This window comes from Meles meles, chromosome 16 (genome assembly GCF_922984935.1).
Source record: "Meles meles chromosome 16, mMelMel3.1 paternal haplotype, whole genome shotgun sequence".
NCBI classification, from domain to species: Eukaryota; Metazoa; Chordata; class Mammalia; order Carnivora; family Mustelidae; genus Meles; species Meles meles.
The window spans coordinates 67,363,876-67,391,566 of NC_060081.1; the positions used below are offsets into that span (position 1 = coordinate 67,363,876).

At 56.5% G+C, this 27,691-nt stretch overlaps 1 protein-coding gene across 2 annotated transcripts; it reads right to left on the minus strand.

The window, feature by feature from the left end:
- Positions 1-452: 452 nt before the first annotated feature.
- On the minus strand, positions 453-27,659 carry ADA (adenosine deaminase). Of its 2 annotated transcripts, none has more exons than XM_045980418.1 (12): positions 27,532-27,659; positions 16,811-16,872; positions 11,431-11,553; positions 6,760-6,903; positions 5,986-6,101; positions 4,832-4,959; positions 4,024-4,086; positions 3,831-3,932; positions 3,510-3,574; positions 1,894-2,023; positions 1,162-1,264; positions 453-738 (listed from the first exon to the last, which is right to left on the minus strand). In XM_045980418.1, the coding sequence occupies exons 1-12, from the start codon at positions 27,562-27,564 to the stop codon at positions 725-727; spliced, it is 1,083 nt and encodes a 360-aa protein (XP_045836374.1). In that variant the 5' UTR covers positions 27,565-27,659; the 3' UTR covers positions 453-724. The 2 variants fall into 2 exon arrangements, with proteins under 2 accessions (XP_045836374.1, XP_045836373.1); XM_045980417.1 differs by having other exon boundaries at positions 4,015-4,086.
- Between the last annotated feature and the right edge of the window lie 32 nt (positions 27,660-27,691).

The following is a 27,691-nucleotide window of genomic DNA, read 5'->3' on the forward strand; positions in this document are numbered from 1 at the left end:
ATGGGTGGGCCTGGTGTCTCCAAGTCCACGGTTAGCTGGGATCTGTCAGTGCCCCGGGCTTCCGTGCAAGGAAGTACCTGAGAAGGGGCTGGCCTTCACAGAGGCTGGCACCCTCCTTGGCGTGGTACCTGATCAGTCTTCCACTCTCCCTCTTGCTTACCCAAGTCCACCCAGATGGGCAGGCCCAGCCCTTAAAACCTACAGTGGCAGGGCGCAAAGAGGGAGTAGTTAAGCAGATTCACTCTTCAAGAGAAGCCTTGTTTCTTCTGGAGGGAGGGCAGACTGGGGTCCCTTCTTTGCCCCTAGCATTAGAAGCTCCAGTGGCCCCAGCCACCCCCCACCCCAAGCCCACACCAGGATCTCAGGACCCCGCTGCCAGGCCGGTTGCCCGAGTCTGGGAGCCCAGAGGCTCCTTCCATTCTCACTCTGCCCTAGACCATGGCGCTGCGTAATACCAGCCAGTGGCTTCTTTATTGAGCACCAGATTTTCAGCAGGAGTCACCATAGGAGGAAGGTCTCGGTCAACCAGAGTCTGGCCCGTAGGCAGAGATGCAGCATGCCGAGGTATTGGTGTGTATAGAAACGGGCACACGGGCTTCAGGAGCAGCCGTAGCTGACTATGCCAGTCTTCCTTGAAGGAGTCAAGGTAGATGTCATTCCACCCCCACAGTGCTGGGGAGGCTCCATCCACAGGTGAGGGCTTGCAGAGGCGGCCACGATGTCTTCAGGGATGCGGCCCTGCTTACCACATCAGAGACACGGAAAGGTTAGCAGCCAATAGTACCCAGGACTTCAGAGTCAGAGAGAACCCCCTTCTGCAGAGCGGGAGACTGAGGCTTAGAGCAAGGGAATGCTTTGCCAAAGTCACACCAGAAGGAAGGAGCGGAACAGAGCTAGAACCTGGGCCCAGCTCCCCTGCCCTTGGCTTTAGGCGACCATGGAAAATGACCTACGTTGCCAAGGTCTTTGGGACTGGGCTTCAGTAAATCTCCCCCAAGACCAGCCTGAAGATGGCACTATATAGAAGGTAAGCCGGTCTAGTGGGAGGCCATCAGCCTCGGCCCTGGAACCATCCTGAGCACCTCCCAAGAGGGGAAGGAAGGGCTTCTTGTAGGAAATCAGAGCCAGGTCAAGAGCCCAGAAGCCCAGCCAGGAACACACCTGCAGCGGCCAAAGATGGCATCCCATAGGCTTTATAGAGCAGATCAAGAAGCTGCTGCTTCTCATCTTCCGGGAGGAAACTGGACTTCGCTGCGTTGATGTTCTAGAAGGGCCGGAATGGCAAATGTGAAACCAGAGAGCATGGAAGGAAGCCTTGACAGTCTAGTGATGAGCATCCTCTTCAATGAGCATGGCCAATGATTAAGCTCACAGTGGGCAAGGACACGTCCCATGTCACCTGGCAGCAAGTGCCAGAGCACAGACCATGGGGTTCAGTGCTCTTAAAAGTGCCACGACGTGACACAGGGGTGAGAGAAGGAAGTTGGAGAAACTGGAGACCGGGCGGGATATGTGGGGCCAGAGAGATTCCCGCAGGGACAGATTTGGGGTATCAGCCCCTGAAATTAAGGGTTCAGCCTGGGATCTATGAACGGCTGGAAAAGTGTGTGCAGAATTTTATAGCTAAGCACGTCATTCTGGGAAGAGAGGTGACCGCTTTTAATGGATTCTTTGCAGGCACTTGACCCGAGCAAAGGCTGAAAAACCTGGTCCTTGATCAGTGTGCCAGCCCGAGACCTTGTCCCTAGAAGCACCTAACTCTAGGGCCGGCGTGGATTGGCCTGGTGAGGCAAACTCTTCATCTCCAGAGGCCCCGGGCCCTGGCCAAGACCTGAAGGCCTCACACGCTCCCAGGGCCAAGAGTCATGGCCACCAGAGCGCACATCCACTCACCAGTCTCTTGAACTCCTCTTCGGTGAAGCCCATGCTCTGTTTGGTCATCTGGTAATCCGTTTCCAGGGTGGACTTGAAGATGAGCGGGTCATCTGTGTTGAGTGAGTAGTTAGCCTGGTCCCGTTTGAACCTGGATGCAGGGGTGAGGGGGAGAGGGAAGAGCCGCCTGTACTCTTACATGAATAGTGCCTGCCGCCAAGAGCCCGCAGCCCCCTATGACCTGGAAGAGCTGCTCGCCGTACAGGGGAAGGAAGTTGGGAGAACTCAGGTGACCTGTCCGAGAGCACGGAACTAGCATCTCCAGACTTGAACCCACCCAGGCGGGCCAGAGCCGGGCAAAGGCAGAAGAGGAACAGGTAGAGTGGGGGCCTAGAGAGGTCAAACAAGCAGCACCCCCTCCAGCCACCACCCCCTCCAGCCTTCGCCTTCCCTGCCAACGTCCTGGGAGAGTCGTCTGTACCCCCTTCACCTTTAATCCCACTAAGATCGACTTTTCGTTTCTTTTTTTTTTTTTTTAATTTGACGAACAGCAATCACAAGTAGGCAGAGAGGCAGGCAGAGAGAGAGGAGGAAGCAGGCTCCCCGCTGAGCAGAAAACCCGATTTCGGCTCCATCCCAGAACCCTGGGATCATGACCTGAGCTGAAGGCAGAGGCTTTAACCACTGAGCCACCCAGGCGCCCCTAAGATCGAATTTTCAACCACCCCCAAGGGAAAGGGCTCTTGGCACCCCAGTTCCCCGTCTCCTTACACAGAGGGCCTTCCCCAGCTCTTTATTAACTCAGCTTCTGTAGAATTTTACACTGTTGACTGTTCTTAAAACCCTTTTTCTTGACTTCTTGGACCAGTCTCTTCTGTCTGTCCCTTCAGTGTCACTGTCCCGGGTTCTCTCCTCGGCCCTCTCGTTCCACCATCTCCTGAGGCTGTCGCTTCTCCAACCACTGATTCTGTGTGGCTGATTCGCGCACCTGTCGCCAGCCCACAGGCTGTGTACCCGTGTGCCTCCAAGAACCTCCCCTCGGACACCGCCGGTACCACGCACTCCCCGGTCCTGAAGCAGACCTCAGGACCTCCTTGTAAGAAGAACATCAGAGCCCAAGATGCTGCCGTTAAGCTTGGCCTGACCGTGGTCACCCCCGTTCTTGCCGCCTTATCCTGTGTCAGGAAAGGGCGGCTTTGCCCTCCTGAGGCCTGATGTGGCTCCCAGGGCTCAGTCACAGGACAGCTGGAGGAAGGACCAAGGCCTCTAGTTAGATGCTAGGTTAGGAGCAGGGACCACGTGACCTGGAGAGCCTTCTCTCCCAGATGCCCAGGAGGCAGGGTCTAGAGTGTGGAAGCCCCCTCCCCCTCACGGCAGCACGGCGCTCTGCCACGACTGCTCCATGAGAGGGCCCCCCCAGTTCTGCTATTTAGGACCTGGGCTCCCTCAGTCATGTCACGGGACATCGAGCTTCGCCCTCATCTTACAGATGAGGACAGCAGCACCTGTTTCCCAAGGAATCGAAGAGATTTCCTAGCAAGAGGCCCCACCTGGGCCAGGGCTCAATCCCTCCACTTCCTTCGCACCCTCGGTTTTCCCGGTACAAAACTGAACGGGCCCCAGGGACCGGGCCTCACCGAACCACTGCGTGCTCCGTGTCCGACTTCCAGGCGCCTGTGAGGTAGCTGGACCAGGGGCACACCTGGAAGAGCAGGTGGGTGGCTGACCCACATGTCCCCCCAGCCACGCCACCCCCCAACCCTCCCTCGTAAGCCCCGGGCTGGAGCCACACCGGCCTCCGGGCCGCCGAGTCCCATGACTTCCATCCTGCCACCACTGCCGGCTGGCGGCTCTGAGGCCCACTGCCCCCCCCCCCCCCCCGCTGCACTGGCCTGGCTCCCGGCACTCCCGGTGCCCTCTTGGCTTCCCAACGGTCCTCCCGCCGCCTGGCCGCCCACCTCGAAGTGCATGTTCTCCTGCCGCAGCCTGGCGTAAAGGGCCTCATCCTCCAGCGTGTGGTAGCCGTGGCCCAGCCTCTCCGTCTTGAGCGTGTCCACAGCCTGCAGAGAAGCGGAGTGGAGCCCAGGATGGGGCGCGGGGGGGAGCGGGCGGAAGGGCCCCACGCCACCCCAGCCTCCTCACCTCTCTCACCACCTCCGCAGAGCCCACCTCCCCTGCGTGCACAGTGCGGTGAATGCCACTCCTCACAGCCTCCTGCAAGGGCGACAGGCGGTCAGGGGCGGCCTCGGGGAGGCCCCTGCCGGCCCGGCCCCTGCCACACTTCAGCTCCCCGTTTCGGCAGGCTCAAGCCATGCCCTTCTTCAGTCAGCTGACCTGCTTCAGGATGGGGAAGTGGGGGGTTTCTGTTTGTGTAATCCTAATTTAAGCCATAGCTGCCATTTACTAGACGTGAGTGTGGGTCAGTCACCATATGAAAGGGCTCAGCCATGGGTCAGTCACCATATGAAAGGGCTCGGCCACGTTACCTAATCTCCACAAATACTTTTACAAGAGGAGAAACAGGCCCAGGAAAGTAACAGGACAGGTAATCAAACAGGAAGAGGGGAGCCAGGCTCCGAGTCAGGGCGGTGAGACTCCAGAGCTCTGGCCCCAGAGCCCACACTCCAGGCCTGGGGACAGAGTGTGTCGTCGTGAGGCTTTGAATGTTTGCTCCGACTCGGTCATCCCAACAGATGGAACAGCAGCCCCAAGGAGGGACAGTCTCACCGAACGTCACACGGCAAATGACAGGCAGAAACAGGCTCCCACACAGGAGTGCCCACACCAGGTGGGAGCTTCTGCTTATACCAAATTCCCAGTTTCTAGCACCCCCGAGACCCCACCAAGGCGCACTGGAACATGGAGGTGGCCCCAGCCTCCCTTGTACCACGTGACCCCTCCCTCCTCCTGTGGCTTCCCCGGTGCCAGCCCCTCCCTGCCTCCTTCCCCCGGGCCCTACCTCGAAGGCCTTCACGTGTCCCGGGAAGAGGCTGCTTCCCTGAATGGTCTCATCTCCAGCCAGGTCTATGGCCACCACAGTCTGGTGCCGGTACTTCTTACACAGCTCCACCACCTCCGGGGACCAGCCTGCGGGCAGCACGCCTCTGTTGGCGGCACCGAGAAGTCCCCCTGCTCCCCGTCCCCCGGCCCAAGCCTAGCTCTTCACCGCCTCACGGTGCCATGGCCTAACCCCACTTGGGAGAGGAGGAGACAGAGGCCCCCCGCGATTTCACAGAGAAGCCCAGAACAGCACTCATCGTACTGCTGACCTGCTCTGTCCTCTTAACTAATCAAGTCCTCACAAGGAATTTAAAAATGACCAGTCGCAGGCCCTGGAGCCAGAGGGCTGTGTGTGCACGTGTGTGCCCGATGCCGTCCTGACCGAGGAGCAGGAGGCCGCCCCTGTCTCAGCCTCAGCCCCACGCCCAGCCGAGGAGGCTCGGCGACGGCAGCCCGGCCCCACAGGCCACCACGGGGACCACGGGAGCCCACGTGAGTCCCTCTCCACACACGGGCCCGTTGGCGGGCGGGAACCCCTTGGCTCGCACTGCCCACTGGAGCAGAGACTGAGCAGAGACGGTCACCGGCCATGACCCAGCTGCGGTCCGAGGAGGTGAAGGCACGTGTCCAAAGTCACACCGTGAGCTCTGCACACCGTGGAAGCTCGAGCTCTAGAAGCCTGACCAACGTCCCTCACGAGGGAGACCCTCGGAGGCCCCCGACGGCAGACCTGTCCGCAAGGCCTGTGGCCCACATAGGACGAGGCCTGGCCCTCAGGGTCTCAAGGGAGGACCGTGGGCTCATCAGAACCTGACTTAGATTTTTTTTCCTATTATTCAGGTTTCTGTGGTTTTATGCTTCCTAAATGCAGGTCATGTGGCTGGCAGGCCTGGTCTCCCCAGGGAGGAGGGTCTCTCTGCTGCCAGGAGTCTGAGCCTGCCCAGGGTGGTAGGCTCCCGTGATGCAGGAAGCCCCGAGGTCCGGCCGATGGGCTCCACAAATACGGGGGCTGGGGGCATGTGGGGCCCAGACGTGGCTCCAGGGCCAGGCTTGGGGTGGGGGGCGGGGGGCGTGTCAGGGCAGCGGCCGGGAGCAGGGCTGAGGGGTACTCACGGGGCTGGTGCCGCATACAGCACAAGATGGACCGCACCTTCACCCCGAAGTCTCGCTCTCCCTTCTGCAGGCCCTGGTTCACCAAGGCCACCACCTCATCCGGGGTGAGGTCGCCCCTGTGTGGGGAGAGGAGCAGGGATGGGCCAGAGATAAAGGAAGGTCTGAAGGACAGCCCTGGGACAGGGACATGGCGGGTGGTTGGGGGAAGAGAAAGACGACTCGGAGAAGCAGCTCCAGCCGGGCTAACCCACGGGCTCTGGGGAAAGACCTGGCCCTCAGCCCTGGCACAACCCCCCACTTCTGCTTGCGTGAGCACTTCCAGACTGGAAGGCGTGTGGGGTGATGAGTTCAAGCACAGCCCTCCGCCTGCGGACGGGGAGTGCTGCTAAGCCCGCCAGGTCTGATTCCCACGCATCCACAGCTGTCAGAGTCCTGGCTGGAAGGGGACAAGGAAGTCGGCTGATAGCACTCAGAGCTCTCTGGGGTCCAGACAGTGGGCAGGAATAGGCCACACTCGCTTCAGTGACAAGGTTAGAACAGGACACATAGAAGTCCCGAGACAAGGGGGTTGCTATTCCTAGATTGTAGGCCTGTGTCCAAGGCAGGAAAACATAGCCAGACACTTTTGCCTAAAAATTAGCCCAGGTGAGGGCTAGGAACCATGTCTCTTGTGAAAGAGTTAAACCCATCTTTCTGAGGCCACACACAGGACCAGGGAGCAGGAGTAGGTTCAGGGCTCCCACGCGTCAGGCCGCCCCAGCAGGCATCACTTACTCGGGCTGGTTCCAGGGGATTGGCTCCACTTTGGAATTTGCCAGCAGGTGCGGGCTGTAGCGTACCTCCGCGTACACCACGCCCTCCTCGGCCTTCATCTCCACGAACTCATAGGCAATCCTTTGAATGGCCTCCCGGCAGCCCCTGGGAAGGGAAGAGAGGGGTTGGGGACAACCTTCCCCAAGTCTCTTGGGAGCTCCAGGAGCAACAGGGCTGTTCCCAAGCCGTGGCAGCTCAAAGCCACTTCTGCCCCCCAGCCCCAAGTTCTGGTAGCTGTTGGAGAAAATCCTAGAAACAAGGCAGGGCCTGTCAGTTCTACCTCCAAACTACATGCCATTTCTTGTCCCCTCCTCCCAGGTTGTAACCACCTCCTAAATAAACCTCCATGTCTACACGCTTGCCCCTCCAACTCTGTTTTCCACACAGCAGCTAGAGCAATCTTCTTAACATGTGAATCAAACCACAGCGCCCCTCCACTCTGAACCCTCATGGCTTCCACAAGGCCTGCAGACTCAGGCCCCTGTCGCTCTCTCCAGACCTTCCTTCGCACTCATTCCATGAGGCCACCAGAGCCTTCTTTCTGTCCCAGGCACAGTCAGGCCTGTTCCCAGGTCGGGGCCTCCATGCTCACAGATCCCCCAGCTGGCAGGGCTCTTCCCCGGGACCATCCTACACTCCTCATCCTCCATTTAGATCCCGCTCCGGCCTGGCCTCCTCAGAGCGCCCATCCCTGACCACCTGGCCTCCGTAGGGCTCCTCTGCCGTTCTCTACCTGTTCCCCAGCGCTTTACCCCCACTTGGCACGATTATCTCATGGCCTATCGGTCCATTTCCATCCCTCCTACTGGAATGTAGACTCCATGAGACAGGGGTCCTGCCCTCAGTCGTGTCATGGCTGGGACCCCGCAGCCCAGGACAGAGCCCAGGATGTAATGGCCACTCAGATGTTTGCTGGCTGATGGGCGCAGGTCCACAGGGGAGAGAAACGAGAGAACGCGGGCACCACACACAAACAAAGACAAGTGGGACTGCACCAGACACAAAGGTATACAGCAAGGGGAGCCTTCAACAGAGTGAAAAGGCAACTACAGAATGGTAGAAAATGTGGAAGAAAATACCCGCAGATCCAATCCGACGAGGGGCTAATATCAAAGGAACTTCCAGCCCCCCCATGGCAAAAATACCACATCATCGGATTAAAAATGGGCAAAGGATCCAAATAAACATTTCTCGAAAGGCCTACGAATGGCCAACAGCTTCGTGGAAAGGTGCATTTCCCTGGCAATTAGCATCACGGATCACCAGGGAAAGGCAAATCAGAACCACAAGGACAGATCGCCCCACACCTGTCAGTGTGTTACAGTCACCAAGTGTCGCTGAGGACAGACGGGAACAGGGACCCCTTATGCGTGCTGGCAGGAATGCAAATTGGTGCAGCCACCGTGGAGAACAGCGAGCAGTCTCCTCAAGAAACGTTTTAAAAAGTTACCATTCGATCCCGAAGTCCTACTTCCGGATCTTTATCCCAAGGAAATGAAGTCAGTATCTCAGATACCTGTACCACGTCGTTCACTGCCGTATGATCCACAACAGCCAAGACGTGGCTACAACCTAAAGGTCCGTCGACGGATGAATGGATAAAGAAAATGTCACAGACACACAAACACACAGAAATAACATTCGGCCTCAAGGGAATTCTGCCATTTGCAGCCCGGATGAACCTGGAGGACGTCACTCTAAGTGAGATCAACCGGACGCAGAAAAACAAATCCTGCGCCATCTCACTTGCACGTGGAACCTAAAATAGCCCAACTCATAAAAGCACAAAGTAGAACAGTAGTTGTCGGGGCAGCTTGCGGGGGAGGCGGGAAGTGGGAGATGTCGGTCAAAAAGTACAGTTTCAGTTCTACAAGTAGAGTTTGGTTCTGGAGATGGAATGTGCAGCATGGCGACCACTGTTAACAATACTGTAGCATTCTGGGCGCCTGGGTGGCTCAGTCGTTAAGTCTCTGCCTTCGGCTCGGGTCATGATCTCAGGGTCCTGGGATCAAGACCCACATCGGGCTCTCTGCTCAGCAGGGACCCTGCTTCCTCTCTCTCTCTGCCTGCCTCTCTGCCTACTTGTGATCTCTCTCTGTCAAATAAATAAATAAAATAAAATAAATACTGTAGCATATACTTGAGATTTGCTAGGAGGGTAGATCGTAAGTGTTCTCACACACACACACACACACACACACACACGCAGCCAAAGCCAACGGTAACTATCTGCAGTGATGGATATGTTAATTTAGCTGGACTGTGGTGATCATTTCACAACATACATGTATATCAAAACACCTTAAACACATAATTTCTACTTATCAATTATACCCCAATAAAACTAAAATGAGAGAGGGGAAAGGACACAGACGGACAAATCCAGAGGGTACCCTGGGGTGGGGGAGAAATCCAGAACTCCTGAATCCTGGTTCCCACACTTACCTGTTACAGGACTCTGGTTAGTTCCCCTACACTTACAGCAAATGTTACTGTGAGGACAAAGATGCTGAACTTCCTGAAACTCACCTAGGCCAGTGCTCCAAGTCGGACAGACAGACCCTTGAAGCATTTTAGTTGTTGAGTGTTGGCTCTAGAAGCAAGGCACACATCAACCTGCCAGGGCCACGCTAAGTGGTATCAAGTGACCATGAGCTGGGCCTAGTTGGAAGTTTCCACCACAAAGAGGGACTACAGAATGATCACCGGAATGTGGGATGTGCCAGCAAAGGCCCTTGGGGAAACTGGCCACACCCAGGAGAAGGGTGACCGGAATCACTATGCTTTTGAGGATAAGGATGAGCAGCTGCCTGCCTTCCCTGGCCTGGGTCTGGGACCTCGGGCCTGCTGCAGGGGAGCCAGCCTCCCAGGAAGAGGGTGGCACACATTCACTGCACAGTGACCAGCACTAGGGATACAGCAAACAAGGTAGACAAAAATCCCTGTCCTCCTGGAGCCCAGAGTTAAGCCGGAGAGACAGGTAAGTAAGTGAAACACACAATCTACAGTAGGTCAGGTGTGAAAACAGGGGAGGGGACTACGAGTTTCAACGGACCCATCAGGGAAGGCCTCACTGAAAAAGGAACACTTGAGCAGACCTGAGAAGGAGGTGAGGAAGCTAGCCACGGGGCATCTACAGGGAACAGCATTCCAGGCAGAGGGAACAGCATGCACAGAGGACCTGAGGTTGGGAGTATGTTTGTTGCCCCAGGTGCCACAGGAGGCCCATGCTGTGGGAGAGGAGTGAGCAGAAGGATAAGGGCAGAAGATGAGGGCTCTCATCAGCCACCTGTCTGATGGTGGATAGTGGCAAGGGCACAGAATGGATATTAGTCTTACGGGCAGAGCCCCAAAGGCCAAGCAACTCAGAAGGAGATGATGCCAAACAGCCTGGTCATCTTGGGCCTTCAAGGAGCTGGGCATCTTCTGTCTTGTGGCCAGAGGGACAGGAGTTGCCTTGGGGGTGACATGGGAGAGGTGCCTCAGCCTGTACAGAAGCCCTACCCATGTGTATGCTCTGGGGAGGGGGTTTGAGAGGAGATAGGACGGGTACCTCCAGGAAGGCGTGTGAGTGTGTGTACGTGAGTGCCTCTGTTTACCAGGGCCAGGGATGAGGACAGGCGGTGTTTTCCAGGCTGACTCCAAAAGCTTCCAGCAAGCAGCCTTAACGCACATCTTCCTTCCCCAGAACTCCTCCTACCTGTCCTGCCACTTATCCAGCCAAGAGCCTCCATCTGCCTCGCAGACCTTCACCAGTCATCCAACAACCCCTACTTGGCATATACTCCAAACCTTCCATCCGGTCTAGCCCTCCGGACAACATTACACCTTCTCTATCCCAAAGCCTGGGCCATGCTCCCTCCTCCAGGCAGCTTTCCCTAACTGCTCCCTGTCCATTTGCCTCTTCCCCTTCCCGAGCTCTGGCATCAGACTGCAGAGGCCTGCCTCATGTCAGGAAGCTCAAGGTGGCCTCCGGGTGGGATCGGGGCCTCATCCCTTCCAGCTGTGTGGTCCTGGGCAAGCGCCTACCCTCCCCTGAGCCTTCGTTTCCTCCTCTGCAAACGAGGAGTGTGTCCACCTGGCGGGACCACCGACAGCTATGAAAACTACAGTTCTGAGTGCTGCACGCACAGTCTTCCGGACCTAAGATACGCTGCTATGAAAAGATGGAAGGAACAAAAGGGACTATAAAAACAGCTGAGCCTGGCTGTTCCATAAAGGTAGCAACTATCTTCATGGCAAGGGGGAGCTTGGTGAGGAAAGTTCTACGTTCATTCCAAACTCTAGCCCCCAGGAGGTAGACAGGATCACAAGCCCCATGGTCTGGATGAGGGAACAGAGGCCCAGAGAGGGTAAATTTGCCCAAGGTCACAGTTATTTCGTGAAAGATTCAGGCACTAGGATGCCAGCTCTTGACCTCACACTCTCACTTTCCTGTAGAAGCTGAAGAACTTTCTAGACATTATACCTACTTTCCAGAAGGGAAAATCAAGGCCTGGAGAGAGTCACACAAGTACATACAAGGATAAGCTGCAGAACTGGGGCTTCTGAGCACCTTCTCCCACCCCACAGTGGGAGGCGCGGGCAGCAGATGGCAGTCACAGCTGGGGCGGGGCTGGGGGCCTGACTCACACGATGGCGGGCATGTAGTAGTCAAACTTGGCCAGGAAGCCCGGGAGGCTGAGCGGCTCGTCCATGCCGATGATGTCCCGCAGCTCCTCTGCTGTCTCAGCGGGGAGGGCAATCCCCCTCTTCCTGGGAACAAAGCAGTGAGGGCAGTGGGCTACAAACTCCTCCCAGGGACCAGAGCGGAAAAGTTGGGGACCTCTTCCTCCAACTCCTCCCATTGAACAGATGGGAAAACAGAGGCCTGGGGCATATAGAACCCAGGCTGGAATCCTTCCAGCACCCCTACCCCACAAGTCCCCAAGGTCATGACCAGCCAGGGAATCTCAAGGGGACACCAGGGGTTGAAGTCTGTACACATACATGTACACACGCACGCACGCACGAACACATGCACGCCCCTGGCGCCTGGGAACTGGGCAGCTGCTGGGGCAAGCCCACAGTTTCCTCCTCAGCCCCAGAGTGGGTAGAGCCAGCTGGTACCCGGCCAGGTCAGAGGTTATCAGGGCCGTAACTGCAGCAGCACAATGCCCAGGGCAGAGGCCGGACTTCCCACCTCCGCCCTCCATCCGGCCTGTGCATGGGAGAGGCCTGCCTGGCCCATGAGCTGGGAGAGGGTCCAGCGGAGACTCCCAGGAATGTGTGCACTGGCCACCTCCCTCCGAGCATCTCCCCTCTCCACCTACAGACCTTGGCGTGGGGCCTGCCGACCGCCGCCCTTCCGCCCGGGGCCTCCTCTTCCCCGCCAGGGGCAGCAAGGGTGCGAGGGCCCGCCTCCCCCACCACAACTCTCAGGTCACCCCGGCCTCAGTTTTCCCACTTTGAAGACAAAAGGGGCAGGCAAAGAACACCAGACATTGAGAAATGCTTCCACCACGAAGGGACAAGACAGGAGACAGGAGGAAATTCCGAGGAAACAACACAGGGAACAGGAGAAAACTTAAAACCCTTACAGTGGAGCATCTTCAGGACCGGAGAAGAGCTTCCTCCCCGGACACAAGACACCCCTCTCAGAAAGAGGACCCCGAGAGGGAAAAAGCACTCCTGCAAATCTAAATGAATGCGGGCCGGTCATCAAGATGTAATAAAATGAATGGAAAATACAGCAGAGAAATTCCTCCAGCAAGTAGAACAAAAGAAGATTAAAAAAAAAAAAAAACAAAAAACAAAAAAAAGAGAGAAGCAAGCAATTACGGAAATAAGATGATTAAATCCAGTTCAAGCATCGGGTTATCCGCAAAGCAAGAACAGAGGATGGAAGGGAGGATTTGCCAGGGACACCGGGGGACACCTAAAATACTATGATGCTTCCCGACATAAATGCATGTCCCCCGAGCCTCCGACACAGGCCCTCCTCCCCTGCTGGGGGGTCCCAATCCCTAGGAGTGCCCCCCGCAGTGTGCAGTCAGCCCCCTCCCCCGCAACACGTGCTTGGTCCTCTGGACCCGCTATGTGCAAGGCCCCCGACAGTCTTCCTCCAGCTCCCTCGACCACAGCTTCCTGGTGGGGCCCTTCCTCCTGACCGTTCTTACAGACCCTCCCTTTTATACACCTGCCCACACAAACGCCTCCCCTTTCACAGTTTTCAGCCCAAGTTCCAGAAGTCTCTGGATCTTGAGGGCTTACGATGTACCGGGCACTGGACAGATAGCAGTGACCAAGACAGACCCAGGTGTCTGACCAATCTGCCACCTCCCCCCTCCCTGCCCTATGCTCCATGTTTCCAAATAAAGCTCCACCATCCCCCCACCCAGCTGCCCAAACCGGGGCAGGGTCCTCCCCCAGGCTCCTCTGCCTTGCCCACCAGCCAATCTCACTTATTTTACTCCCTGAAGGCCTGTCCATTCTGCCTACCCTCTCCAGCCTCTCTCCTCATCAGCCACCAAGAGATCTTTGACCACACAGAGTGGTCTGGGAAGGCTGGTCAGAAGAGGGGACGTTTAAGCAGAATTAGAATTAACAGAAGGGGCTCCAGGCCTAAGCTGGGAGGGAAGGCAAGGGCAGGGCAGCTGGAATTCAGAGTGGGGTCAGTGGTAGGTGAAGAGCCAGAGGGCAGGCAGAGCCTAGTGGAAGTTTTGTAGAAGTTCCGGCCTTATCCCCAAAGCATGGGGAAACCACTGAAAGATTTCAAGCACGGGAGCAGCGTGAAGAGATTTAAGAGCTCCTTCTGGCTGCCGTGTGGGTATCAGATGTATCAGATCTGAGAGCTACTGCAGCAGTCCTAGCAGGAAACAAATAGCATGAGACACTCTTCTGGGATCTCACACGGGACTGGGCCTCCAGAAGCTGGTCAGGCCAAGCTGTAATGCTCTGGTCTGGGGTCCAAAGTGAGGCAAGAAGGAGTTAATCCTAGGGCCCTGGGTCCTCCTGCTACCCATAGCCTCTTGGCAGCAGAGGCTCCCCTGGGGCCAAGCTTGGCCATCGGATGCTCCTTATACCCCCAGTTAGCCATGCCTCAGCCAGTCCTCTTCCTGCATGGTGAGGGATGTGCCTACCAGGAGCCTGGCCACAGAGAGCCCAGCGAGCAGGAAGAACCAGGCTCTGGAGTTCCAAGTCCATCCCCCTGCCGTATGTGCCAAATCACCCAGGGGCAGGGCCATCCCATCCAAGGACCTCTGCATCCTTTTCAGTAACATAGATAGCTACGGTACAAAGAAGAAAGGAAGTAGTTTACATGCCCAGGGTCAAACAGCAAACCCCAAAGCCTGATGGACTGGTTCTGAATCCCAGCTGGGTTCCTTAAAGGCTGCGTGACCTTGGGAGAATTACTCAACCTTTCTGTGTTTACCAAGTCCAGCAGGGTTGAGGAACCTCCAGTGTGGACTATGGAGCAGGAGAGGTCAGAGAGGCAACTCAGGCTTTGCTGGTTTTTAAGGGCTGTGAATGGACCTTGGCTTTGACACGGAGTCAGCTGGGAGTGTGGGAGGGTTAGAGCTGGTGGGTGACTGGTCAGACTAGGTTTTAAGACAGGTGTTCTGACTCTAGTACTGCAGAGACAGGAAATAGGGGAGGCCAGAGTGGCCTCCTGAACACCAGCCAGGAAGCCTTTGCCGTTGCCCAGGTGAGGGATGCTGGTGGCTCAGGCCGGGCTGGTCGAGGGAGGAAAGCGGGGCCTGATTCAGAACGTGCTGTGGCAAAAGAGCAGACAGGCTCCCGAAGGAGATGGAAAGAGGTAGAAGGCCCGGAGAGGACAGAATCCCAGAAGCTAAGGGAAGAAGTAGGTAAGAACATAGCAGAGACCCAAATCACAGAGGCAGAAGACGGGCCACTGGATTTGGCCAGAGGGAGAGAAGGGCTTCCTTCTTCCTCTCAGCCCACCGCCACCAGGAAGTCCTCCGGTATGTTTATGGGCTTCCATAGCCAAGTCTGTCCAACTCCCAGACTCCCTGCCTGCTGTCCTCGAGCTTAGATTCCAGCTGGCACCCATAACACCCCTGCCCCATGGGCCCACCGAGGCACCTTGACTGCTCCTGAGATGCCAAGATATGGGGCGGGGAACAGAAGATCCGACCAGCCTGCCCACGGGGGCGGTTCCTCTCCCTCCTCCCTGCCCCGGACTCCGGCCTTCTTGCTCCACTAGTAAGCGCTCTCTGACCCTGTAATGAGTACTCAGTAGGCAGTCCCAGCCTGGTGCTTGATAACCCACCCCAACAGCCTCGTCTGGGGCAATGGCTGGCACCTGGCATGGGCAAAGGACAGGCAGAGATAAGCCAAGCAAGCTTCACCTCACTTAGCCAGAGCCCTAGCCTATCATTAAGACTATCATTAAGTGCCCGGAGCTAAGTGGTTTCTGGGCACTGCTTCAGCTAAGCCTCTCGCTGGTAGGAGTAATGGTCAGGGGTGTGGACTCCAGCTCACACCCATGCTCCCTAGGTACGTCCCCTCACCCATCACGGCTCAGTGTCCTCCTTCATAAAGTGGGGCCACAACAGTACCACCTCGCAAGTTGTCGTGAGGATTCAGCACATCGGCCCCGATGCAGCGCCTCAGGGAACACGGGAAATGCTGACAAATGACGTACGAGACTCAAGAATTAAATCGGTAGGAAAAAAAATTAATCAGTAGCGACTTCCCAGGGCAGAGGGAGGGGGTCTGTGAAAGTAGAAGAAGGTGGAGAAAAGTGTTCGTGGCAGAACTCTGCCTCAGGGAGTTGGAAGAGATGCTCCGGGGAACTGGGGACAGACGCCCCAGCCTCGCCAGTTCTCTGGAGCAGCGGTGTCTGGAGAACTCGGGGGACTGGGGCTTGCGGAGCCGAGTGTCCGCATCTGGGTCTGGAGCGGAAGTGCTCCGGGCAATGAGAGAGGCGGACTCCTTCCAGCTCCAAATGAAAGGAGTGTCCAGCAAACAGGTGGGGGCGCAGTCTGTGGAGGGAGGGGTGAGGAGCAGCAGGGGCCCCCCCTCTCCTAGGTCAGTTCTGGAGGGAGGCCCTGTTCCTCCCCCTCAAGCTAGAGGCCGAGGTCACAGTGAGGAAACAGTGCGCCCATATTTAAATTCAGACCCTCTGACCTCTAAAGTCCCTGCTGTTAAACAGTGGACCCAAGAGAGGGTCCACCATGAGCCCTTGAAGTGGGGAGGGAGGGGCAGGCACCCCTCCCTGGGGGCCCCGGTGACCCTCCTGCCCATGCAACCCGAGGCAGGAGGCATAGTCTTACTTGGAAGGTGAAGATGGGCCCCAGAGGAGGGACTGCCTGTCCACATTCCCCAGTACGCGATTGCCCTGGTGACACAGGGAAAGCCTTGGAGAGGAGAGGGCCCTGGGTCCATTCTAGACTCTACTGTTTATTGCCGCCTTGGCCTCCGGCAACTGTCTTCGCTTTTCTGAGCCCCTGGCTCTCCTCAGTGAGATGCGGATAGCAGCACCGTCCTCCTCTGTGGAGGGATTAAATTTGCTGACTCAAGGAGGGCGCTCAGCCCGGCAGCCGGGCACGAGGAGATGCTCAGCAAATGGTCCCGGCATCCCGTGCGGGGCCATCACCTCTGCCACGGGCTCTCTGCGGAGTCCAAACACAGTGACTGGTTCAGCCCTGGGAACTGCCTCCTCTCGTGTGTGTGTGTTTGTGTGGGTATGTGTGTGTACATGCACGCACTCAAGCACCTGCAGATAAGGTAGGACAAGCTCCTCCTCGTCCCTTGGCAGCAGGAGGACAAGAGTCAGAATCAGGGAAAGCAGAAGCCTTAGGCTGTGGGTCTCAGGCTCAGAGCTGAGGGGCCGCCATTTCTCCACAGACCACCTTCTTCCAGCCAGGAGGCCGGCTTCATCCCATGGGGATACAGGAAGGAACAACAACCCTGGAATTCTCCAGAGGCGTCTAGGTTGAGCCAGGGAGCACCCACCACCCACTGTCCCCAGATTCTGGGGAGGAAGGTCTCTTCCCTGTGGACTTACCTGCCATAGTATAAGATGGTTTCAGGCTTGATGGCCCCATCCAGATGGACGTGCAGTTCCACCTGCAAGGGGGCAGGGGGAGGAAAAAAGGGGGGGGGTCGAGAACAAACACCCATGAATGTCGGCAGGACTGCGATAACCATGAGTCCCCCTCACTGGACACTTGCCACAGACACTCCACTAAGCCTGAATACACACCATTTTGTTTCCTCCTCATCTGTTGGGGTGGGGGTGGGGGCATTAACAGTCATCTCTAGCTCTTTCACGGTTAAGACCAGAGGCTCAACTACAGTTGAGTCTCAGGGAGGTTAAATAACTTGACCGAGTTCACACCACAAGCCATTGAGGCAGGAACTCCACACAGTTCCTCTGTTCTTCACCACGGCTGGTAAATGGCAGAACCAGAACCCTAGCCCAAGCCCAAGGCCAGTGCCCTTACACCCAAGGCCAGCCCAAGGCCAGCCACGGAGCCCCAGCCACCGTGCCGGCGGAGTCCGCTCTCCGCCCACTAAGCAAAATCCAACTCTAACAAAAAATGTTGAATGCAGACTTCCTGGGCCTGTGACTACCCCACAGTGGGTTTCAAACACCCAGACTCTGTTTTCCAAAGTTGGTGTTACATAAGCCCTGTTATCAGGAATCAACAGGCGCAACACAGGATCTTTCCATACTCCAGAAAGGGTCCAGGATACCCAGCCATCCTGGTGATCGTCCCCTACACACGTAGGGCCCCGCAAACACTGCCTGGTGCACAACGCCAAGAGGTTAAGGACGCGGGCTTCGGAGACAGCCCATCTCCGGACTCCCAGCTCCGCCCCTTGGCCCGCTGTGTGATCTCAGCCGGGACACTTGATCTCTCAGAGCCTCTGTTTCCTCAACTGCAAAACAACAGGGTATTTCTGCCTCCCTGTCTGAGAACAACCGTAAGGATTAAAGACAACAGTAACACACACCGAGTAGGTAGACAAGTGTGGTTTATAAGTCCACCTCTCAGCCAGGCCATCTCCCAGGAGCTGGCAAACACAACAGGGTCTGGGAGACATGGGGAAGGGGACTTTCCCTGGGCCAGGGGGAGACCTCGAAAACTCCACTGACATCTGCCAGGAATTTAGGGACCTGGACGAGAAAGTCGCTGCCCTGGCGAGGGAGGAACTACAGGCCCACGGAGGCCGGCAGGCCCAGAGATGCTTAACCTGCCTCTGAGCAGGAGGTCCGAGGAACCAGACCTCTCCGAACGTCACCCAGCCTGCAAAGGACCCAGCGACACTCCCCGCCAGGCGCAGAGGCAAGGGAGCTCTTGGATTCCCTGACAAAACAAGTTCAATGCCCACTTAGCTAAATGTTCATCATGTTCTCAAAAAAACATTCAGCATTGGGAACAGTGAAGCTTCCAGCCCAGGGAACTGCCAAGGAGTTGTGTGACCTTGGACAGGGGCCCTCCCCTCTCTGAGCCTGCAGGGTTTGTTGTCCTAAACCCACACACAGCACACGGCCCTACTGAGGATCTGGCCAGAGAGGGAGGATACTCTGGGGTTACATCTGGAATCCTGGCTCCTCCACTCACTCCCTGGTGGCCTTGAGAATGTGACTCCACTTTTGGTGCCTCGGCATCCTCATGGATCCAACAGGGAGGAGACAATGCCTTCCTCCTAGGGCTTCATGAGGTTTGACCACATTCACGCGTGTAGTGTGCGAGCCCAGCAGTTAGCACACAGCAAATGCTAAAACGGCATCCGTGAAGAGGCCAGAATTCACCAAACTGCCAAGTGCTAGGGATGGAGAGCAAAGCTCAAGGCACAGAGTCCCACTTCTGTGATGCTCATGGTCCCGCCAGGGAAGAAGCAGTACATAAATACGACAGATGTACAGTCACAGGCCTACAAAAGAGCCAACAAACAAAAGACCTCACCCAGCTCAAGGGCAAACAATGGCTTCCCGGGGAAAACAGAGCTTGAGCCAAGATCCAAAAGATGAAGAGGAACCAACCGGGCAAATGCAGGCCAAGGAGGAAGGCAGGAAGAGCATTCCAGGCAGAAGCAACAGCACGTACAAAGGCCATGTGGAAGGCGAGCCTGTGGTACGGGGGAGGAACTGAAACCCGGCTCTGAGAAGGGAGGGATCATGAGTCTGGACAGGCTGCGGGGCCACCGAGGCCACAAGGAGTCATTTCAGCTGAGAGCACAGAGAAGCCACGACAGGGTCTGAAGCCAGCTAGAGGGTGAGGCGGACCCAGAGCAAGAGCAGCAGGAGGCTACTGTGGTCCAGTTTATGAGAGAGGATGGTGCTCTGGACCAGGGTGACAAGACAGATATGGAAAAGCAGGGGGTGGGGTACAGAAAGAGGGGCCAAGGAGGAAGCCCCAGGTCAGGCCTGAGTGGGGCGGGTAGTGATTCCCAGGCTCTGGACACCACCCAGGAAGAAGCCCAAGTGCTAAGGGGGAAGGAAGGACAGGGGTGCGGGGAGAGGGACACGGTCAGTTTGATCTTAGGGATGTTCAGCTGGGACGCCTTTGAGCCCTCCCAATGTAAAAGGACAGAGCCGACGCATGGGAAGTTCTAGCGCGGTCAGACACCAGGCTGGCAATGCAAGTAGGAATACGGACAGCTGCAGCCGAGCCCTTGAACAAGCTCACCTGGGGTGAATGGGTCAAGGAAGGGGCGGGGGAGGAAGCCTCCAGAAGCACCAGCATCCAGTAGCTCTGCAGGAGAGGGGGAGCCCAGAGAGGAGCCTCCAGACGGGCAGGAGGGAAACCAGGAGGAGGGTGTGTAGAAGGCAAGGGAGTGGCGGCAATGCACTGGGTCAGTGAACGGTAGTTCCCCAAACAGGTCTACTTCCGAATCCCCAGAACCTGTATTACTCCCGTGGTGGGAAAAAAGAGAGAGAGAGAGAGGAGTAGTTTAAGGTCTTGAGGAGTTTATCCTGGGTTATCTGGATAATGCAATTACCCACCTCCTTCTGAGGGAGGCAGAGTTTTGAGAGAGAAACTCCTAGAAGAGGCAGCAGCAACCTGAGCTCGGAGGCAGACGGCAGCTGTGTGGTCGCCAGCCAAGGATGGCCCGGAGCCACCTGAAGCCGGAGGAGGCAACAAAGAGATCTCTCAGAGGACGTGGGACCCTACCAATGATACCTTGATGTTGAAACTCTGACCTCTAGAATGGGGAGAAGATTACGTTGTGCTAAGCAACCGGGTGTGCATGTGGTAATTCGTTATAGCAGCTACATGAAAGGAATACGGTTAGGTCGACACATGTCCCTGGGGCCAAGGCCACAGGGCACTGGGCCCAGAGGAGAGGTGCTTAGCCCAGGCTGACCGTGAGGAACGCCTGGGAAGCTTTGGAAAGTCGCCTACGCCTGGGCCCACCCTGGTCCGCGATGTCACAGTCCTTCAGCCTGGGCCTGAGCATGGGGTTGTTGCTGGTTTCCAACACGCGGAGCCAAGGTTAAGAACCACTGTCCTATAGGGAGTGCTCCAGAGGCCGGAGGGGGCAAATCCATGCTGGAATGGAGTAAGAAATAAGTAGAGGTAATAAAATGGAGAAAGTGCAGATTCTCCTTTCAGAATTTCACCCCTGGAGGGGAAGAAAGGGCCGGAGAAAGGACTAGAGGCAGATGGGGGTGAAGAGAATGGCTTCTCTGGGCAGTGCGAGTGACTGGGGCAGGTTGCAAGGCTGTGGGAGAAGAGGGGTTACAGGAGACAATGACAGAGAAGGGACAAATCAGGAGGAGCTGGGAGGAGGAACTGCTAGGGGGAAAGGAAGGAGGACAGAGAAGGGCCCGGGCAGAGGAACTTGGGTCAGGAAGCAGGGAGGGAAGTGGCTCGATATGGAGAATGAGGTTCACGGGGAGATAGGTCGCCACAGAAAGTCAGCGGGCGTTGGGTAGGGAGTGGTCACAGGTCACAGTTAAAGGGACCCACTGAAGGGTTTTGGATCAGGAGGCCCCGTGTAAAAGCTCTTTCTGGCTGCCTTACCCTAAGTAGGGGAGAGGGAAGCCAGAACAGAACAGAAAACAGGGCTGCTCAGTAGTGAGGACAAGAGATAAGCGCCCACGGGGAGTACCTGCCCGCAGCTCCAGATGCAGGAGGTGCTCCCCAGTGCAGCAGAGCAGGGGAAGAGGGGCTCAGAGAGCCAGCTGGGAAGTGGGAGGCGAGAGCACCCCCGGGGACAGCGAGAGGAGAGCCTGCTGCCCCATCATGCCCTACAGGTCCCCCCCTCCCGGGCTTCCTGGGAAGCTTCCCGGACACGTTTCAGGGGAGAAGCAGAGGTAACAACCTCCCTTAGGTAGCTCAACCTCAGGCAAGCCTCCCATGGAACTTTCTGGAAAAGAGCCACTACCCATGAAGACGTCTGTCTGCATCCCCCAAGTGACAATGGGGTGTAAGCTCAGAGACTGGATGGGGACCCTGCTCTGCTGTCCCCATTCAGGGAAAAGGAACAGCGGTGTCCTCTGATTATTGAGTATCTACTATGTGCTGGACCATGTACAGACATGAACTGACTCCATCCTCACCACCGCGAAGGCAGAACTTGACGACCATTCTGCAGAGGGGAAAGCTGAACTCAAAGAAGGATCCGGGAGCACAAAGGCAGGCAGGGACGGAGTCAGCATTTGAACCCAGGTCTGCGTCCCAGCTCTCTTACTACACTTTCCCTGCAGGCCTAGCCTCAGAAAAGCTGTCAGGAACCATTCAGCAGTACCGACAGCTACTTCCTGTTCTCAGGTCCTTTACCTCAATTAATCGTGACCCCGAGGCAAGGTGCATGTTAGCCCTGGGCTGCAGACTGGGGGTTGGGAGAGTGGCATGGGGATGGTAAACTCGCAGGAACTCAGCCGCCTGCCCTGTGCTGCCCAGGCTGATTGCAGCAGAGCTGGCTTAGAGCCCCAGTCTCTCTACCTCTAAGCCCAGGTCCTACCCAGGGGCCACACCCCTGCCCTGTGCCCAGTCTCGTGACCTCTCTGGAGGGGAGTCTCACCCCTACTCCCCTGCACTTGCTCTCCAGGAGGCTGACTTGGCAAGCACCTCACAGACCTGCAGGAAATCCCAGAGAGGAGTAGGAAACATCCCCAGTGACCAAATATTTCCTAAGCCCCACTAGGTGCTGGGAACACTGCGGGGGTGGGCGAACACGTTAAGTCTTGCTCTCAGGAGATGCCAGCCAGCCAGTCGAGGCCCGGGGAGGTAAAATTCACACACCCGAGGTGTCAGGGGCAGAACCAGGGCAAGGTCAAGGTCATGAACTCCTGGGCCAGACACTAGGAGATGGAATTCCCGCTCCTAACTGGGAGGCTGTATGTCTTCAAGGCACGCCCGAGTCAAACTACTTCTTCCCAGGCTCCCCCAACCAACCATCTGGTTCTGTTTTCAAAATGCTGACTTTTTAAGTTCATTTACCATAGCTGTCTCCCTAGGAGTTTCCTCAAAGTGGGGTCATTATGCTGCGTCTTTGGGGTTTAGGACCATGCCCAGCACAGCCAAAAGCGCTCAGTACACATCAAATGACCAAGAGCTGTCTTAGATCCGCAGTGCTGTGTCCTCTCCCCGGGGCAAGGAAAGGACTGACCGGCGCCCCTGGGCCCGGAAGAGAAGCCCCCAGAACCCAGAACCCAGATGAGCCGCTGATGCCCTCCCTCCCCGACCAGGCAGCCGGCCTCTCTTTCCCTAGCCTGGCTCTTGGCAAGGAGCTGCCTGGTGCCAGAGGTCACTGCCCACCATGGCCTCTCAGCAGACTTTAGGGGTAAAGCCAGGAGACAGAGCCGCCCTGGGTTGACGTATTGTTTCGGTCACACTTCCTCCAGGAAGTCCTCCCTCAGCCCCATCTGAGCTCCCACAGCTCAGAGGTTCAGTAATGAAGCCGCCCAGCGTTGGTGCCTCCTGCCGTCTTGGGGCCTGACTGAGCTCGTGGTTGCTGCTGGGAGCCTCCCCCGGGGGTGTCAGAGCAGGGAGGGCCGGTCTTCAGCCAGGGCCACATCCTGTGGAGTAACAGCCTAGGAACCCCCAACACAGCTATCCCCCAGCTATCCAGACGGAGACACAGAGAAATTAAGGAATGAGCCTCAGGCCAGACTAATAAGTACCAACAGCCGGAAGCTGTTTGAGTCAAAACCAGAGCTTGTAAACCCACAATCCACTCCCTTCATCCTGCTATCAGTGCTGAGTCAATGCTGGTAAAAGTCTAAAGGGGACTGAGAACAGTGACAAGCGTAATGATGGACAGCAGCCAGAACTGGTGTGCCCCACCTCTCCCCAGCCTGGAGACGAGCTAGATTCCCACTGTAAAGATGGGAAAACTCGTGTTCTGCCCCCGTGGTCACAAGGACCCCAAGGCTTGTGTTTTCCTTCACCGTGCTCCTCTGGGGCTTCAGAACCCTAAGGGGTGAGAACGAGCCTGCCCCCAAAACTGTGAGTACTTATAGGCTTGAATCTCACTGTGGCCCCCTGGCTTACTCTTCTCTCCCCAGTCCAAAGCCAGTCACAGTGCTCCCTTCCCTGCCCCAGGGGGCAACCCCAAGGACCACTGGATAGGGAGACACATTCCTCCAAGCTCACAGGGCCCCTCGCCATCGAGGCCAGGCCAACCCCAAGGTCGGATGCAGAATCAGAAGCGTGATCAGCCTCCCCTGCCTCACTGTGTGACCATGTCTCCCCTCTCTGGTCCTCGCTTCCTCTGTCAAACAAAAGGCTTCCTTGAAACCCAATCTCATTCATTCCCTTCCCTCCAAAGTGCCCTGAGTTATAATGGGTAAGTCAAGCTCCTTGAGGGGCTTTTTAAAAACAGGTGGCTCCTGGTACCTGGGTAGCTCAGTTGGTTAAGCGTCTGCCTTCGGCTCAGGTCATGATCCCAGGGTCCTGGGATGGAGCCCCACATCAGGTTTCCTCCTGAGCAGGGAGTCTGTTTCTCCCTCTACACTTCCCCCTAACTCATGCTCCCTTGCACTGAAATAAATAAAATCTTCAAACAGTAAGTAAAGGGACGCCTGGGTGGCTCAGTTGGTTAAGCGGCTGCCTTCGGCTCAGGTCATGATCCTAGCATCCTGGGATCGAGTCCCATATCGGGCTCCTTGCTCGGCAGGGAGCCTGCTTCTCCCTCTGCCTCTGCCTACCTCTCTGCCTACTTGTGATCTTTCTCTCTCTGTCTCTCTCTCTCTGACAAATAAATAAAATCTTAAAAAAAAAAAAAACAGTAAGTAAAAAATAAGTAAAAACAGGTGGTTCTTTGCTAACCAAAAAGCACAGAATGCCAAAGCCATGCTAACGGTGGGCTTTTCAGTGGCTTTTGCGGCAGGAAGTCAAGAGTAAGAAAGACTGTGGGGGTAGGAGGCTTCCCAGAGGGCTCCAGTTGGGGGGGGGGGCGCACTACAACCCCAGGGGAAGGAACAGCACCCTTAAGGGCCTGCTGCCTGCCAGCCAGGAGGCTTCACGTGTGCCACTCAGCACAATGTCCCCAGGAACCCATGGCCTTGGTTTAAAAAGAAAATTTTTAACAGACAGGGAGAAGCAGGCTCCCCGCTGAGCAGGGAGCTGGATTCGAGGCCTGATCCCAGGACCCTGAGATCATGACCCTAGCTGAAGGCAGATGCTTAACCGACTGAGCCACCCAGGTGCCCCATGGCCTTGGATTTAATCAACCCATTTTTACAGAGAAGGAAGCGGAGTTTCAGAGAAATGTCCACTTGAGCTCTGTGGCTGCCAGAGAGGCGAGGACCTACCCCCCAGTCTATCTGAGTCCACCCCTCGCCCCAAAGTGGGGCCGGCCAAATGGCAAGGGAGTGGACAGGATCTATTTCGGTTTTAGGTAGAACTGGGTTCAAGTCTAGCTCTGCTTTTCCGGCTGTGTGACTTTGGAAAGTTCCTTCCCCTGTCTGAGCCATTTCCTCCTATAGAAGGGAAGAGGAGCCACCTTGGAGTGACAGTGCGAGCATTAAATGAGTATATGCAGATCAGTTAGAACAGTGCCTGGTACAGAGCAAACATTCAAAAAGGAGAAAGAAAAAATGATATGGGCAGGGTGCTGGCTGGCTCAGTCAATAGAGCATGCGACTCTTAATCTCAGCTGTGAGTTTAAGCCCCAAGCTGGACATAGAGCCTACTTAAATTTACGTGAGAGACTTCACCGCGGTTCTCTGCGTCAGGGAGGGACAGCGTAGAAACTGCTTTTCCAACCTGGGCCGGCTTACTTGCTGCTCTACAGCTTTGAGATGCTCATTTTGTGTGACCTTGGACAAGTCCCTTTGCTTCCCAGTTTCCTGGTCTGTTAAAGGGGAAGAGATCTACCTTGTCCAGTTGTTCGGAGAACTGGGATGTAAATGACGGAAGGTGCCTGGTACCCACGGGTATTACAGAAACAGGCATGTGATCGGCATTGTCCTCCATGACAAAGAACTCCTGAACACCACGGGATTTCCAGCCTTGCCTCATGTAGAAATAGAATGATAAGGGCCAACCCTCCACCTCCTGGGTACCTCCTGCAATGCCCAACAGGTGTGCAGAAAGCATCTGGTAGAATAACACAGTCAAACCAGGGAGGCAGCCACCTAGGGCCTTGCTAGTCCAAGTGTGGTCTGGGGTCCCACAGTGTCAGCATTGCCCATGAGCCTGTTAGAAGGGAACATCTCAAGTCCAACCCCCAAACCTCAAGTCCAAACCTCCCAATTCCGTATCTGAATGTGAACAAGGCACTCAGGTGACTTGAGTACCCATTGAAGTTTACAAAGCACAGCCTTGCTCTGCCTTCTTAAAGCTGGCCAGGTCCTGGGTCTCACCTAGTAGTAGGCATGAGAAGCCAAACAGCCCAGCAGAGGCTCCTGTCCCTGTCATGGCCCCCACGAGGGGCACCAGCACCTCCACTCCAAGGGCTTCCGCAAAGGCAGAAAGCTGGAAAGCTGGCTCCAGGATGTTTGAAGCCAGCCTGCCTGGGCTCAACCCCAGTTTGGCTGTTTCCCCACTGTGTGATCTGAGCTGTCATTAATCTCTCTGTGCCTCTATTCATCTGTATAATGGGATGATAATAACTTCACAGGGTCCTTGCTAGAATTAAATGAATTAATGAAAGTAACGAGTTCAGAGAAGTACCCAGCACAGAAGAATAACAACTTAATGAGCTCCAGCTACTAATACCAGTTCTCATTAGGATCTGCCCCACCCACGGGAAGGCAGGGAGCTGGCTCTGGTCGCAGTGGCTGAGACACGCTCGTTTTTGCTCCTCCTGCCAGCTCAGGCACGTTCCCTCCTTGCATTATAAAATTTAATCACATCTCCTCTATACAGTGGAGAACACTCGCCTTCCCTCTCAAGCATCCCTCGTAACCTCTGGACACCTCCCGACCAAGCAAGGGGGGCCCATTTCCTAGGTGTGGAAACTGAGGCCCAGAGAGGGGAAATAACCTGCCAGCCTGAAGCAGGTAGGATTGGGTGAGACCCCACAATAGTAAAATAGTCCCTCCCTCGCTGGGCTGTGACAAGTGTTGCAAGGGCGGACTGGGTGCGTATAGTAAGTTCTACAGAAGCACTGCCTCTCACTAATCCCCGAATTCCAATTTCACTCCCAGTCAAGGGACTTTGTCTACTGCTTCAGGATTCACATCAGGGGAACCACCTTCCCAGGGGCAGGGGGAATCCAAAAGCATCTTTTAAAAAGGAGGGGGGAAAAAAAAAAACTTCACAAGGAAAGAAGCTCCAGTGATGGGGCATCCAGACAAAGCACAGAGGCGCGGGGTGGGGTCCGGCAGGAGGGCTCCCCAGCTCACAACAAATGGCTGGGGCAGCTGAGTCTATGGTGGGGGCAGTGGCAGTGGGGGCTGGGCCATACCTCCTCCAGTGCGGCCCACCCAACCCCACACCCCCGCACTCCCATACACACATGCGATTCTCACCAACAATTGTGATACCTGCCATCATCACTCACACCTCTTTTTTGGAGCGGTAAGTTGAGTCTGATTACAGCTCACTCCTTCCCGTGACCCCCCCCCCCCCCAGCAGTCTCAAATCCTGCTAGCTGACTCACTCTGCTGGACAGACCCCTGGACCCCTCCCCTCCCTGGCAGACTGAATCTCTGTGCTCCAAAGCCAGCCAAGTGGGCCCAGACCTTCCCTAACCCAGCCTCTCCCAAGAGGCCACAGCTGGTGGGAGGAGGGACCACGGAGTTATCCCTTGAGGCCAGTGGCTGTGGCCTGGCCCCGAATGAACCTAAGGTCCACTCAGCCTCTAGCAGGGAGAGAGGGGCGCCCTGATCCCCTCCCTCTGCACGTCGGCGTGGTCCTCCTGACCGGCACATCCACAGACCTGAGCTCCTTGGCTCACAAAACCATCACAGTGCTGGACGGTAAAGCTGTTTCCACAACACTTGAGGTGCCTATGGATGTAGACAGTGGGCCCCATTTTACAGCCGAGGTTCAAAAAGTCAAGCCCCCTGGCTAGGCTCCCACAGCTAACCAGCGCTGGTGGTGTCCCAGGCCCATTTGACAGATAGTGAAACTGAGACTCCGAGAGGCCAAATCAGGGGCAGAAGCCGAAAGCGGAAGCCAGTCGGGGGCGCCTTGGGGTTCGGGACCCTGCCTGCTTCATTGTTTCTCATTAAACTGCCCGGCAGCAGCGAGGGCCTGAGCTGAGGGGAGGAAGCGGCTGCAGGAGCCCCGGTTCGCTCCGGGGCTGTGGACGCCCCTAAGCCCTCCAGCCAGACCAGAAGCCAGACCCCCCCGAACCCCGAGTCCCGCCCGCGCTCACTTTGGGCTTGTCGAAGGCGGGCGTCTGGGTCATGGTGCCAAGAGTGCGCCCCTGCGCGGCTCCCTCCGCAAGTCGGTGCTCACTCCAGGGACTTGCCGGGACTGCTGCGCGCCACGAAACTCTTAAGTGGGCCCGCCCCCGCCCCCGCCCCGCCCGCCCC

What these genes read in the sequence shown, in the direction of transcription:
- ADA (XM_045980417.1), bottom strand. Translation starts at nt 27,564, where the DNA reads ATGACCCAGACGCCCGCCTTCGACAAGCCCAAA. An exon ending in ACGGAGCACGCAGTGGTTCG is followed by an intron (nt 2,024 to 3,509) that starts GTGAGGCCCGGT and finishes CCCTGCATCCAG; the next exon opens with GTTCAAACGGGACCAGGCTA. An exon ending in AAGAGGAGTTCAAGAGACTG is followed by an intron (nt 1,265 to 1,893) that starts GTGAGTGGATGT and finishes CGGCCCTTCTAG; the next exon opens with AACATCAACGCAGCGAAGTC.